The sequence below is a fragment of the Manis javanica genome, chromosome 10, assembly GCF_040802235.1.
Source record: "Manis javanica isolate MJ-LG chromosome 10, MJ_LKY, whole genome shotgun sequence".
NCBI classification, from domain to species: domain Eukaryota; kingdom Metazoa; phylum Chordata; class Mammalia; order Pholidota; family Manidae; genus Manis; species Manis javanica.
In genome coordinates, this window is record NC_133165.1 from 8937743 (window position 1) to 8953859 (window position 16117).

General features: G+C 48.8%; 1 protein-coding gene across 1 annotated transcript in view; it reads right to left on the reverse strand.

Moving 5' to 3' along the window:
- LOC108393822 (uncharacterized) overlaps nt 1–16117 on the reverse strand; it is a 113287-nt gene that overhangs the window by 75522 nt on the left and 21648 nt on the right. The window contains 6 exon segments of the mRNA XM_073214154.1: nt 5651–5859; nt 7054–7179; nt 8267–8413; nt 10534–10678; nt 12125–12326; nt 12380–12486. Of these exon segments, the coding sequence (XP_073070255.1) occupies nt 5651–5859; nt 7054–7179; nt 8267–8413; nt 10534–10678; nt 12125–12326; nt 12380–12486 (936 nt within the window).

Below are 16117 nucleotides of genomic sequence, written 5' to 3' on the forward strand. Positions count from 1 at the left end.
CACATACACATGCCCTGTGACCCAGCAATTCCTCACCTAGATATATATCCGACAGAAATGTGCAAATACATTCACCAAAAACATACTCAGGAACACTCATTGCACCATCTGTAATAAGCCAGAAGCTGGAAACTACCCTAAAGCCCATCAAAAGCAGAATGGATAAAGAAACAGTGGTATGTCCATACCGTGGACCATGAGACAGCAAGGAGAATGAACGAACTGTAAGTAGTCACGGCGACATGGATGGATCTCACAAGCAGGACTGGAAGCCAAAGAAGCCAGACACAAAAATAGAGGACATAAATAACATTATTCATACTCGCCAAAAGGTGGAAGCAAACCACATGTCCATCAGTGGACAGACATAATGTGGTCCACCCATACAGTGGGATAGTATTCAACCCTAAGAAGGAATGAAGTGCTGATACATGCTGCATGGATGAACCTCAAAACACGACACTAAGTGAAAGAAGCCAGACACAACTGGCCTCCTATTGTAGGATGCCATTTATATGAAACTTCCAGAAGAGGTAAATCCGCAGAGACAGAAAGCAGCTTCATGGCTGCCAGGGGTCAGGGAAAGGGGGGTGGAGAGAGGAGAATGGGGATGATGGCTAATGGGTATGGGTCTCCTTTGGGGGGATGATGGAAATGTTCTTGAACTAGATAGAGGTGGTAGCCACACAACTTTGTGAATGTATTAAATCAGGCTAAAGTGTATGCTTTAAGATGGTTAGTTTTGTTATGTGAATTTCGGCTCTTTTTTTAAGGCTACATGGTGAATGATTCCACTTATAGAAAACTCACAAAAGGGACTGGATGTGACTTCTGCTGCAAAACCGATTGGAGTGACAGGGACTGGATTCACCCTCCCATGTGGAGCAACTGGAAAAGCAAATGAAATAGATTAGTAAACTATAGCTCCCAAAACATCAGGCAATCTGGACAATGAATGTAAAGGGATGGGAAATAAGCAAGGCAAACCCCAGCTTACTGCCTGGCAGTCAGGACCTAGGTGCAGGGAGGGGCCTGGGGAGCAAGCAAGAATCCCCGAGTTGAGGGGCTGTGAGTCCAGGGAGACCACAGTGGCTGGACGTCCCAGGGCTGAGTGCAGGAGTGGGAAGACCTCTGCACAGAAAGAACTCTGGAGATCTACAGAGGGTCCCAAGAAAATCTCTCTGACATTACACTAGACAAAGGTTTCTTAGACATAACACCCAAAGCACTGTGCATATCAAGAACTTTTTCTCTTCAAAAGACACTGTGAAAAAAGTGAAGGAGCACACCATTCCCAAAACTCAGTAATAAGAAAGCAATCCAAGTCTTAAAATGGACAACATATTTGAAAGTACGCTACACCAAAGAAGACATGTGGATGATAAACAAGCACACAAAAAAATTGCTCATCATTAGTCATTAGGAAAATGTGCATTAAAGCCACAAGATACTACTACACATGATTAGAATGGCAAAAATTAAAAAGTCTAATTCTACCAAGTGTTGGTAAGGATGTGAGGGAACTAGAACTCTCATATGGCTGGTGGGAATGCAAAATAGTACAGCCACTTTAGAAAACAGTCTACCAATATCTTGAAAATGTAAAAATATAACTACAATATGATTGAGCCATCCCATGCTTAGAGACTTGCCCAAGACATGAAAACATATGTTCATATGAAGACTTGTCCATGAATGTTCACAGCAGCTCTATTTGTAACAGCCCCAAACTGGATATAACGCAAATGACCATCAACCAGTGAATGCATGAACTGTAATTTATCCGTACAATGGATACTATGCAGCAAAAATAAATAAACTACTAGTATACCCTGCAACAAGGATGAATCTCAAATTATGCTGAACAGAAGTTGGACAAACAAAAAAAGAATACATGATTTTTAAAAAGTACCTGCTGCTCTTTGAGAAAATAAACAAAACAGGTAAACCCTTAGCCAGACTTATCAAGAAAAAAAGAATCTACACACATAAACAGAATCAGAAAGGAGAAAGGAAAAATCACTACAGACATGGAAATACAAAGAATTATTAGAAAATACTATGAAAAATTATATGCCAACAAGCTGGACAACCTAGAAGAAATGGACAACTTCCTAGTAAAATACAACCTTCCAAGACTGACCCAGGAAGAAACAGAAAATCTGAACAGACCAATGAACAGCACTGAAATCAAACTGGTAATCAAAAAACTACCTAAGAACAAAATTCCTGGCTCAGATGGCTTCATGGCTGAATTTTATCAAACATTTAAAGAATAGCTAATTCCCATCCTCCTTAAAGTTTTCCAAAAAGTAGAAGAAGAAGGAATACTTCCAAACTCATTCTATGAGGCCAGTATCACTCTAATACCAAAACCAGACAGACACCACAAAAAAAGAAAATTACAGACCAATATCCCTGATGAACATAGATGCAAAAATCCTCAACAAAATATTAGCAAACTGAATTAAAAAATACACCAAAAATATCATCCATCATGACCAAGTGGAATTTATTCCAGGGGTGCAAGGATGGTACAATATTTGAAAATCAGCCAACATCATCCACCACATCCACAAAAAGGACAAAAATCACATGATCATCTCCATAGATGCTGAAAAAGCATTTGACAAAGTTCAACATCCATTCATGATAAAAACTCTCACCAAAATGGGTATAAAGGGCAAGCACCTCAACATGATAAAGGCCATATATGACAAACCCACAGCCAACATCATACTGAACAGTGAAAAGCTGAAAGCTTTTCCTCTATTATCAGGAACAAGACAAGGATGCCCACTCTCCCCACTTTTATTCAACATAGTACGGGAGGTCCTAGCCACAGCAATCAGCAATCAAATAACACAAAGAAATAAAAGGCATCCAGATTGGTAAGGAAGAAGTTAAACTGTCACTGTTTGCAGATGACGTGATATTGTACATAGAAAACCCTAAAGAATCTACCAAAAAACTACTAGAGTAACTGAATTCAGTAAAGTTGCAGAATACAAAATTAATACACAGAAATCTGTGGCATTCCTATATCCTAACAATGAACTAGCAGAAAGAGAAATCAGGAAAACAACTCCATTTACAATTGCATCAAAAATAATAAAATACCCAGGAATAAACCTAACCAAGGAGGTAAAAGACCTACACTCTGAAAACTACAAGACACTCATGAGAGAAATTAAAGAGAATACTAATAAATGGAAATTCATCCCATGCTCTTGGGTAGGAAGAATTAATATTGTTAAAATGGCCATCCTGTCCTGCTTAAGGCAATCTTACAGCTTAATGCAATCCAAATACCTACAGCATTCTTCAATGAACTAGAACAAATAGTCCTAAAACTCATATGGAACCACGAAAGACCCCGAATAGCCAAAGCAATCCTGAGAAGGAAGAATAAAGCTGGGGAGATTATGCTCTCCAACTTCAAGCTCTAGTACAAAGCCACAGTAATCAAAACAATTTGGTACTGGCACAAGAACAGAACCATAGAATGACAGAATAGAGAGCCCAGATATAAAACCACACACATATGGCCAATTAATGTAGGATAAAGGAGCCATGGATATAAAATGCAGAATTCTAGACAGTCTCTTCAATAAATCATGTTGGCAAAACTGGACAGCTACATGTAAGAGTATGAAACTAGATTCTAACTCCCTACACAAAAGTAAACTCAAAATGGATCAAAGACTTGAATCTAAGTCATGAGACCATAAAACTCTTAGAAGAAAACATAGGCAAAAATCTCTTGAATATAAATGTGAGGAACGTTTTCCTGAACACATCTCCTCAGGCAAGGGAAACAAAATAAAAAATAAAGAAATGGGACTACATCAAACTAAAAAGCTTCTGTACAGCAAAGGACACCATCAGCAGAACAAAAATGCATCCTACAGTATGGGAGAATATATTTGTAAACAACTTATCCAATAAGGGATTAACATCCAAAATATATAAAGAACTCACATGACTCAATACCCCAAAAACAAGTAACCCAAATAAAAAATGGGCAGAGGATCTGAACAGACACTTCTCCAAAAAAGAAATATGATGGTCAACAGGCCTGTGGCATCCTGGGGTCCCTAGGGTCCACCCGGACCCAAGCAAAGGGACACAGCCTTGGGAATCATGCTCCACATGCCTGATCACCAGGGAAATGCAAATTAAAACCACAATGAGGTATCACCTCACACCAGTAAGGATGGCCAGCATCCAAAAGACAAGAAACAACAAATGCTGGCGAGGATGCAGAGAAAGGGGAGCCCTCCTACATTGTTGATGGGAATATAAATTGGTTCAACCATTGTGGAAAGCAGTATGGAGGTTCCTCAAAAAACTAAAACTAGAAATACCATTTGACCCAGGAATTCTACTCCTAGGAATCTACCCCCCCAAAAAAAGATCCCTGATTCAAAAAGACATATGCACCCTTGTTTATGGCAGCACTATTTACAAGAGCCAAGATATGGAAGGAACCTAAGGGTCCATCAGTAGATGAATGAATAAAGCAGAGGTGGTACATATACACAATGGAGTATATTCAGCCATAAGAAGAAAATAAATCCTACCATTTGCAACAACATGGATGGAGCTGGAGGGTATTATGTTCAGTGAAATAAACCAGGTGGAGAAAGACAAGTACCAAATGATTTCACTCACTAGTGGAGTATAAGAACAAAGCAAAACTGAAGGAACAAAACAGCAGCAGACTCACAGACTCGGGGAGAAGGGACTAGCAATTAGCAAAGGGGAGGTGTGGGGGAGAGTGAGTGGGTGGGGAGGGAGAAGGGGACTAAGGGGCACTATAATTAGCAATGACAATATAGGCAGGTCAGGAGGAAGGCGGTACAGCACGGAGAAGACAAGTGATGACTCTATAGCATCTTCCTGCGCTGATAGACAGTGACTGCAATGGGGAGGGCGTGAGGACTTGATAATACGGATGAACGTTGAAACCACAATGTTGTTCATGTGAAACCTTTGTAAGATTCTGTATCAATGATATTTTAATAAAAAAAAAAAACGTACCTGCTGCATGATGCCATTTACATAACATTCTAGAAAATGCAAACTCAGCTATAGCATCAACTCCTCCCAGTGGTTCCCAGGGATTGGGGTGGAGTGGGAGGAAGGAGTTATTAAGAAGCACAAAGAGACGTCTGCAGGTAATGGCGACATTCATTAGCGTTATGACAGGGATGGTTTCATGGTACACACTTAAACTGTTACACTCTAAGCTCAAGCTGTTTATTGTAGGTCCGTTACACCTTCACAAAGCAGAACGAGTCAATGCTGTCAGGAGTCGGAATAGTGATTACCCTTGGTTAGGGGCCTGTAGCCAGAAGGGGGGGCCCTTGGGGTGCTGACGATGGTCTGGCTGCTGGTAACAGGGATGGATTCCATTGGTAAATGTACTTGTGATGTGGCACATTTCTATACATACGTGATACTTCAATAAACAGTTTTTCAAAATAAGGCCGGTAAACCACTGACTATTCAGATCTGGACAAGCAGCTTATTTCTGTATGGGGTCTTGGGAGGGGGCAGGGTCAGAGCTCGCTGACACCTGAGGCCCCCGTACAAAAGCCCGAGCTGGTGAGGGTGGGAGCGAGGTGGGTGTGGGCGCTCCCCTTACCTCCTGCTGCACGGCGCTCATCTTTCTGGATCTTTGTCCTGGACAGTCAGGGTTGGCCTTCTGGGGTGTGGGCCCTGGTTCTGGGGACTTCTCTGGCTGGGCCTCTCTCTCCTCCTCCTGCCCCCAGAATGACTTCTGACCAAACAGCCTGAAGGCGATTTCCTCTGCATTTTCCAGCCAGAGCCCCATGTGGGAAGGGAAGCGTGTGGCTCAGGAAATATGATTCAGCCACATGGGTGACCAAGAGTTGGGGCTCCAAGAGGGGGCCTAGCAGCTTGAGCCTGGCATCCTGGGCTCCCTGGGGTCCAACCTTGGGGATCATCAAGCTTTGCATCTGCTTGGCAGCTGCCTCATAGCAAGAATTCTATCCCACTCTTTCCACTCTTTGAGGCCTGGGTCAAATGTCACCACCTCTGGGAAGTCTTCCTTGAATTCCCATGTCACTCCTTCCCCACATTCCCTGTCGCTATGTCAAATTTATCACTGCTTCCTCTGAGCATCCAGCACACCCTCCAAGGTCCCACCCAGGCACTAATCTGCATGTCTCCCTTGCCAAGATCCTGAGATCCATGAAGGCAGGAATCCACGTCTCATGCAGTAGGCACAGCCTGGTGACATGGTTAATTTTGTGTTGACTTGACAGGGTCACAGGGTGCTGATATTTGGTCACACGTTATTTCGGTGTTTGTAAGTGTTCTTGGATGAGTCTTACATTTAAATCAATAGACTGAGTCAAGCAGTGAGCATGTGAGTGCATTCCTTACAATAAATCTCTTTCTGGATATATAAATACAAATACACATGGCCAGGTTGGTTCTAAAAATTTGATGGATCAAAGATGAGCCCTCCCTTCTGCCCCTCTTTCCTTCCATCTGCCCATCCATCCACCCACCTGTTCATTCATTCTTTGCGGCTTCCCACCCACCCACCCATTCTTTTGTCCTTCCAGACACCTTCCCTTCCATCTATTCTGCCTCCTGTCATTCCATCCAAATGTCTCTGAGAGCGTTTGTGGGGGCATCGTGAGAGGGCCAGCCCCTGGCAGACCTAAGCCCATGCCCCCCAGTCAGCCAAGTCTGGATGGTGAGCCCCGTGTTCTCCACCATTAGAAGGGGTTGGGGTGGCGCAGAGCACCCTCCCTCGGACATGCTCCAGGGGCCTGGGAGAAGATGGAAGGGCCCCAAGGTAATCCATCCCTCTACTGTTTGCTGGACATCGGACCTCAGAGAGGTTCCCTCTTCCACCCCTGAATCCCATGATCCATGTTCCCCTCAACCGCCAGAAGGTCCAAATCACACTAGGTCACTCTCTTGCTTAAAATCTCCCAGGTCACGACCCTGCTCCCCTTCCGCCCTCCGTCTTACCATTTTCCTTCAAGGCCCTTAACCAAGGGCCCCTCTTACCTCCCAGGAGGTTGAAAGCATGGCCTAGGGTGTGGACGGTCGGGTTAGCAGTGGCAGAACGGGGCAAGAAGGAGGCTGGAGAAAAGAGAAGGGTCCCCTCCAGGGTGGCTCCCAGGCTGCCAGATGCTAGGAGAAGGGGGACAGGATCAGTATACTGCACACCCCTCACAGGGCAGGGCCCGCCGGGCCACAGCCTGAGACAGGGTCAGGCACGTGGCGCGTCCTTTCGGTCAGGATGGGCGGCCCTGAATAGCCTTAGCAAGGACAGAGGGAAGGAGGCTGGACAGAAGGGTCACAAATGTACCCACATCTGCTCACAGGCAGAGAGGGGGCAGCCAGAACACCCTGCCCCTCTTCTTCCCAGACTGGTTCAGGCAGTTTAGGTGCTGAGCTAGAATGGGGTTCCCTTTTTGATTCTCTAATTACAACAAAAAGGCAGCTGTCTGAGTTTGGTGCTAATGTCGCTTTTCACCACAGGGAGAAACTGTTCTCAAATTCACAGCCCTCAGCAGGTGACAGAATCTGTATTTACCACTGTTTCGCTATCATTTCTTTTTAGGGTTAGCTTATTCTTTAAGAATTAAACTGATTTTGTATTAATGGTAATGATACAAAGTTTCCTTTAAAGTAGATGCAAGTTAAAAAGAACCAGTTTCGACCCCAAGAAGGGACTAGCGGTTACCAGAGGGGAGGGGTGTGGGAGGGCGGGTAGGGAGGGAGGGAGAAGGGGATTGAGGGGTATTATGATTGGCACACATGGTGTGGGGGGTCACGGGGAAGACAGTGTAGCACAGAGAAGGCAAATAGTGACTCTGTGGCATCTTACTACACTGATGGACAGTGACTGCAATGGGGGGTGGGGACAGGACTCAATAATATGACTGAATGTAGTAACCACATTGTTTTTCATGTGAAACCTTTGTAAAAATGTATATCAATGATACCTTAATAAAAAAATTCCAAAAAAAAAAAGAACCAGTTTAGAGAAAATTTGGAAATACCCAGTTGAACACCCTGAAATGGCTGATAGTTAACTATGTTTTACCTCCTCCAACCACAGGAATATAGCAAAAATTCGAGCAGGTAGCACGTAAACATTTGACAAGGAAAATAGCATCTTCGATCGATCCACATGTCCTCAAGGGTTAGAGCTCCCAGGTCCCCGAGACTCTCTAGCCCCAAGTGGGGCTGAGGCTGCCCAGGATGGCCAAACTTGAGCAGAAGGTGACATCAGGACAGGATGAGTGTTTCCAGGTCTCTGGGCGGAACTCCCGGCTGAGGATGTCCTTGGGGAGGGCCTCCCGGAGGGGGTCCCCTGTCTCCAGCAGCTGCAGGAGGTGACTCCATACAAAGGAGCCCACTGCAGTCAGTCACAGAGCGGGGAGGGGAAAGGAGGACAATGAGGGATGGGCCTGGAGCCGGCACAGCCCAGAAAACACACTCCCCACCAGCCCCCATCCTGGGTCCTGCGGTGTCCACATGCCGGGGGCTTCTCAGGAGCCTAGTTACTGAGACTGTTTCCTCTCTTTGAAGAAACAGTGGCAAACAGCAATTTAATTAAGTTTCTTAACGAAACTTGGAAATCTGGTCTGGCCACAGCATTCTGATGTGCTTTCTGGAAGGGAAAGCAAGGTATAAAGCCCTAGCTTCAAAGGCCTGAGTCCAAATGCTAGTTCTAACTACCTATGAGCTGTGTGACCTCAGCCACTCCACCTCTCTGAGCCTTAGCATCCTCATCTGTATGATGAAAGAACAACCCATCTCCCAAGGATGTTTGTAGAGATCAGTCAAGAGGTGAGCCTGGACCTAAAGGACTGAGTATGCTTGATGGAGACCCTCTCAGAATCTCTGAAGGGGTAAAAATTAAGTAAGAACATCAATGGGAAAGAATCCAGTGGGGGATATCAGAGTCTAACTGGGAACCTTCACTCTTCTTGGTTGTCACAGGCTCTCAGAATGCCCAGCAGGAAGCTTCTGGAACAATCTACCATGGATTAGAGCTGAATCTGGCTTTTGGTCCTATTGGGCAATGCACAAGCCTGGTACCCCAGGGCGTCCATGGAGGCTGAGTCCCGTGGCTGATCCCCTACGAGGAGGCTTGGCTTAGTGATCTGCTTGATACCAAACAGCCCCCAGCCCCATCCCATACATATTTCATCTGATCCCTAAAACTGCCAAAGATCTTCTAGCAGTACCATTTCTTTTCCTTTAGAGGGGGCTGCCATTTCTTTAGAAGGTAATTTAGCAGCATCACATCAGACTTTTAAATGTGTACACCCTTTGTCTTGGCTATTTCTCTCCTGGGAAATTATCCTACAGCTAGAGTAGCACAATGGCCTATGGTAGACGTTCATTTTGGTTATTGCTTCTCATGGCAAAAGACCAGAAATGATCTAAATACCGATCATGTGGGGGCTGGTAAAATGGATTATGGTGCAAGCTCCTGCAAGGAACACCAAGCATCCATAGATAAGAGTCCATATGCCCTGATGTGGAAAAAGCTCCTGGAAACAATGACGGCAAAAAGCAAGAAGCACAACAGCACGTATAACATGACCCTGAGTTGCCGTTGTTAAGGCGATACATGCATATGCTTGACTATTCACTACAAGTGCTGATGGGACACACAAGAACATTGTTCTCAGTGCATGCCTTCAGGAAATGGGCCTTGAGGGTCATGGGAAGAGGAAGGACGCTTTTTACTTTCCATTTATACCTTGCCATCTGCTTTGAAACTTTAATCACAAGGTTATCCTTCAATAATGGCAGGAGTGATAATAACATTAAAAGCAACAGCTGCACATATACAGCACTTAAAATGCTCTAAATCTCTTCTTATATTAACTCATTTTATGCTCCCTATATGAGGGAAGCACTGTTATTATCCCCATTTCACAGATGTAGAAACAGAGGCTCACAAAAGTTTGGTAACTTGCCCCAAAGACACACAAGCAGGAAGGGACTGAACTAGGGTTTGAACTGAGCTGTCAGGCTCTAGGCTCTCAACACATCATGCATTATGGAATAAATTTTTGAAGATGAGTTGAACTTGTTTTTTGGAGTTACAGCTTTGGGTTTAGGAACTATGGCCAGAGGTCCCCCATTTAAAAGGGTCTCTAACCCCGGAAGGGATCTGAGATTCTCGGACACTGCCTCTCCCCTCTCTTGGGCTTCTCTTCCAGGCACTGCCACAAGCTGCCCAGAGCTACAAAGGAACTCGGTGATTCATCCCATTTTACAGATGAGGAAACAGGACCAGACAGGAGAAGCGACGTGTCTGAGGTTGTCTAACTGCCACCTGAGTGATAGGGGACAGGCAAAGGCACCTGTCCAGATGGTGCGGCAAGAGAAGGGAAACGGGAAGGGAACAGGAGGACACCGGAGGGGTGGAAGAAGTGCATACCCAAGCCCCTGCGCCCGCCAGGGGGTGCCCGGGCCCGGCCCCCCAGCCCCAACCCCTCACCCGCCACTGCTGCTCGCCCTGGGTGGGCCGCTCGCCTTCCTGCGTGTGCCGCACCTGGGCAAACACCTCCTCGCCAGGGCACCTCATCGGGGCCAGGTCGGCATGGGTGTGGATCTCAGCGTCCTCCTCGGGGCTTTGGTACAGGCGGGAGAGCGCAGATCGCTGGCTTGGGCAGAGGGAAGGCCATCACCCAGGGCCCTCCACCTGCACCCAGGAGCACGCTGTCCCGACTTGCCCTGGCTCCAGCAGGCAGCCCCGCTGCCTGGGCCCGGCTGTCCCAACATCTCCACTGCTCCCCGGCACTCTCACCTGTGGCCCACTTGTGGGAGGTGGCAGATTCTCCACCATCCCGCAGCCGTGCCCATTTCCATTGGTGACAACAGGTGAATAAGCAGGGGTGGGTGCATTCCAATAAATTACTTACCAAAACAGCACAGCGCCTGACACTAAGGGCTCTAAAGGTGTGCTCTAAAGGGCTTGGCTCACCCTGGCCCCCTTCCTAAGCAAGCCACCTCCCCACTACCCCGTGACTCTCTCCCTCAGCCAGTTAGTTTGCCTCATCGCACAGCCATCCAGCCATCTACTCATATGGCAATGTTTACTAAGCACCTACTATGTGTCTAGCACTGTGCTAGGTGCTGGGTGACAATTGTGGGCAAGACAAACCCAGATTCTGTCCACCTGAAGCGTCCATTCTAGTGCAGGGAGACAGACAGTAAGCAAGGTTAATATGTGAAATACATAATACATTAAGGGTGATAAACGCTGAAAAGGGAAAAATAAAATGGGGAAGCAAGAAGTGTAAGGGACCTGGTAGATTCGTTTCAGGTGAAAGAGCCAAGGAGGACCCTACAGTGAGAGTGATTTTTAAGCAGAGACCTACAGGAGGTGAAGCAGTGAAGCCTGGAGACATCCAGAGGAACGACATTCCAGGAAGGGAGAACAGCTTGTGCAAAGGGCCTGAGGCAGGAGCAGCCCAGAGTATTAGAACAACAGAGAGCCCAGCGTGGCTGGAGAGGAATGGGGGTCAAGGGAGGTAGGTGAGGGAACCAAGAGGCGCTAGTGGGCTCGTGGTCAGCTCACAAAGGGCCTGGTAGGTCTGAGTAAGGACTTCGGCTTTGACTCTAAGTGAGAAGGGGGTCACCAGTCTAGGGGTTGGCAAGCTTTTCCTGTGAAGAGACAAAGTACATTTTATTGGCATTGGGGGCATGAAGGCTCTTGCAGCTACTCAGCTCTGCAGTCATAGCAAGAATGCAGCTCCAGACAACACACAAATGAGCAGGCACGGCTGTGCTCCAACAAAGCTTCCCATACAACACAGGCAGCTGGCCAGATGTAGCCCGTGGACCACAGCTCGCCGACCCTGAAATAGAGGGTCTGCAGCACAGTGGGGCTCATTCTTGGTTTGTAGTCATATGTTTATTTAATGAGCTTCTGCGTCCTGTGCCAGATACAGCGTCCGTGACCACAGACACCTGGGCACCTAGTCACTCCAGCGCCTGACCCAGTGCCCATATTTATAGGTGCTCAATAAATATGTGATGGATGAAGTGAGTTAAGAAGCTGTCATTAGGATCCACCACCACCCATCACAACCCCAGTGAATACCACTGGTGAGCAGGGAACCCTCCGGAAAGCATGGATGGCTCCCAGCCGAATCTCCAGGGGGCAGCTCCTCAGGGATGCACAAGTGCTCAGCATGGGGGTGGCTGCTGTGGCCGCCAGGCCAGCATTGCCAATCGCCTTCAGCACAAGCTGGAGCTGAAACCAGATGGCGGCAGGGCCTTGAGGCCTGGTGAGGGTGCCTGGCCTCACCCACTCAGCCTGTGGCTCAGCGCTTGGCATGGGCCCCACCGTCCTCACCTGGTCAGCCACCCGCAGGGCCCATCCAGTGAGGCACAGAGGTTGTGTACCAGGGCTGAGAGGCCAAGGAAGGTGCCAGGGCTGGCCCCCGGGGCCTGCAGCAGGGTCTGGGGGCGGCCAAGAAGGCTGCAGTGAGTAACCTGGTCTGTGGTGGCGCCACAGGGAGCATTTCTTATGTGCATGGCAGATGGGAAACAGCACCGATGGGGCAGGGGACATTTGACAATTGTCTGAAAGTTTTGGTTGCCATGCTGGGAAGCGGTGCTGGCATCTAATGGGCAAAGCCCAGAGGTGCTGCTCAGCGTCCCCTAATATACCAGGCAGCCCCTCACAAAAACAATGGCTCGGCCCCAAATGTCACCAGTGCCAAGGTTGAGAAACCCTGGGCTAAATCACCAGTTTGGGGGAGCGGGATGGGGGTGATGAGGCCTTCCGAGCAGAACATGGTGGCGAACCGCAGACGAACCATCAGACCCTGCATGGCGGCACAGCTTCTCCCCGGATGGGGAACACGTGCCAGATGCAGAACCAGTGTCCTCTCTCTGCAGTCAGTGGGCGAAGCGACGGGCCGGCTTTTCGTACCGACCTGCCTTCCTCCTTTTGGCAAAGCTGCACGAGAGACAAGCCATCTCTCCAGGGTCCGGGTGACCCCAAGGACAGGTCACAGTCCCTCTGTGTAGAGCGGGGAAATGGAAATCAAGCAAGCTGGGCCGTTCTCCAGGCCCTGCCACCCAACCAGGCTGCTTTTCCCCATGACACTCCCGGACTCCTATTCTGGGAGGGAGCCCCCAGGCCACTGTGACCCTGCTTGTCAGCTGGGGCGACGGGCAGGGTGACTGGGACCACGCTGTGATCCTATGCATGGTGGGGGTTGCAGGGCACCCCTCCCGGCTTTACTCGTCCCTCAGGGTCTTGATAGGAAGTTGGGCAAAAAGATGAAAAGGGGAGAGGACTTGCTCAAATTAGAGACTCTATACTGAGTTGGCTCTGGGTCAGTCTGAAAGAACCACATGGAAGGGCACGTCCAGAGGCGTTAGGGTCAATGGTTAGCAAATGCCCCACCCAGCAGGAAGAAAGCCCTCTGTGTGGCATGTGCCAATCTCCGTGGTGTAAATGCCCCCACCAGGGCCGATTTCAGCCAGCTCGCTGGCCGTGGAGCTGGGAAGAACGGTGCTGTCAGCAGCACTCACAGCGCCAGGTCCACACAGGCACGTGGCCAACATAAACACGCCCAGAGGCAGGGACGCAAGCACGCCGTAACAGGATTAGGAATTGAATATCTATTACCTTTGTCTTTAATTTCTTTAATATAAATTCTCTAATTGCAAGCTTAGATCATTTCATTTTTATTAACAGCTGTGTTTTTTAAGCAGTTGGAAAATAGCCTAAAAATTGAGACACTCCCTCTGCCCGTCCTGCCTGGAAGGACATGCAGGGGCCCCTTGGGCCTGGCTCTCTGAGGAGTAGGAAACCCCCTTCCTCCTTTGGGGACCAAACTGCCCCACCCGCCCAGCTCAAACAGGCCAGGTCTTCCAGGGCCTTGCATGGCAGCAAGCAGCACAGGCTGCCTGGACTGGGGTCATGCCAGCTGCTTGGCAGAGCCCCGCCAGACGCAGCCACACTGAAGCCAGGCAGGGGAGCACTGGCTCTAGATCTCTTGGAGGAAAAGCAAGGAAGATGTATTTAATCAACACTTACACGGCGCTCCCTGTGTGCCAGCTCCGCTGCCGACGCGTCACGCATCATCACCTGCTTTCATCTGGACACACTGAGAGGTTAAGTAACTTGCCTAAGGTCACCCAGCCAGAAAGTGGTGGCGCCACAGCCTAGCTGTGGAGGGTCTGGGCCAGGGTTTTCCTTCCCAGACATGCTGCTTCTCACAATACGTATCCTGGGCTCACTCGTGACCACCAGGTCCAAGCAGCACAGTCTTCCTTATGCCCAACCACCCCGGAGCAGGGACGGCCTGGCAGCTTAGGACAGCCTGGAACCTCTGTACCAGCTCTCTGCTCCCCCTGGATTCATGTTCTTACCCAGGTCTGTGTGCTCATGTGAGGGTGTCTCCATGTGTGAGTGGGGGGGGGGGGATCCCCCTGGGTGTGCATGTGTCAGCGTATATGCATATCCCAGGACGTGACCTGGGTATGAGTCCCCAGGTGAACACACGCGTCCCAGTGTATCCTGGTGTGCGTGTGCGTGGGTGTGTGACTGTCCTGGTGTGCATGTTTGTGTGTGTGTACATGTGTGGCATGTCTGTGTGTATACCCAGGCACATGTGTGAGTCTTGGTGTGTTTCAGGATGTCTTGGTGTGTGGGTGCGCTCAGATGTGTGTTCCCGTGTGGATATGTGCCCCTGTATGTTCCCCTGAGAGTGTCCTCAGAGTAAATGTATGTGAGTGCTGGTATGTGTTTTCTCTTTGAAAGGAGGGATCATGTGTGGCTTGGAAAAGCACAAAGCTATTCTAGATTTGGCAAATGAAAACAAACACTTGTTTTCCTAACACAGAAGAGGGAACGCGAGCGCAGATGGGAAGGCAGGGGTTATGGCGAAAAGCCGCTCAGATGTGCAGGAGGAGGTTCCTGCCTGCCAGAGGTCTCTGCTGCTGCCTGCTCCTCCCCAGAAGGCTGCTGGGGGGCAGGCAGGGCAGACTCGGGCCCTCAGAGGACAAAGAGGGAGCCCGAAGCATGGGAGGGCCCCGGGGAGGCGGGGCAGATGGAGCCACGGGCTGGGAGCCCAGGCCCAGCTGGGAGCTGCAGGCGGGGGACAGGTGGGCTGGCGTCAGGCCTGGGCTCCGAGAGCGGAGCGGACAGTAATGACCTGCTCGGTAGATGGCAGCCCTGGGGGTCTGCCCAGAACTGGCAGCTTTCCTCGATTTCACAAGAATCAGAGCACCAGATCCTAATGCAAAAGGCTCTAACTTAAAAAGGGGTCAGTTACACTCAATTAAGTCTGTTTAAAATATTCTGATGGAAAGATAAAATTATTCCTAATTCTGTGACACCCTCATGCAACCAATTTCCCTTGTTCAGTACGACTTGAGTACTTGCCCGGAACTCAATCTCGTTTCTCCACACCAACTCTCCCCAAAAGGCCAAACAATAAACCAGGAAAGCACAGGAGGCGTCCTGCCCTCGGGCGTGAAGCACCAGCTAGAACAGGCTAGGCTGATTTCACCCAAGCGACAGGAAGAGAGGGAGGAGCAAAGAGGCGACGGGGCAGGGCCCAGCCGTGGGACGCAGCACACTCCGGGTGCACAAGAGCCCAGGGCGGGAACATACAGAGCACGCAAGATGGACCAGTGGCTGGAAAGGTCAGAATCTGCAACCCTCTGAGGTCACCGACTGGGAGGGGCAGAAGGGCGCCTTCAGGGAGCCGCAAATGCGCTACATCTTGTTCTCGGGCTGGTTACGCAGGTGAACTCGGGTATAAAAACGTCAGATTGGATGCTTAGTCCCCTGAGTGTATGGTTTAAAATGTAGTTAAAAACACACACACCTCACTACAGCGTATGGAACCTGGACCGGAGGACCTTTGTGGAGAAACCGGTGGGACGCGAGCAGGGAGTTTGGTAACGTATAGGGAACATACTAAACGTCAGTTCCCTAGCTGAGCCGGCTACACCTAGCACGCAACGTGTCCACAGTGGGGAAACGGCACGGTTACGCGGGAGCTCTCTCTACTACCTTACAATTTTCCTGTAAATCTAACATTATTCCAAAATAAAATTAAAATTAAAA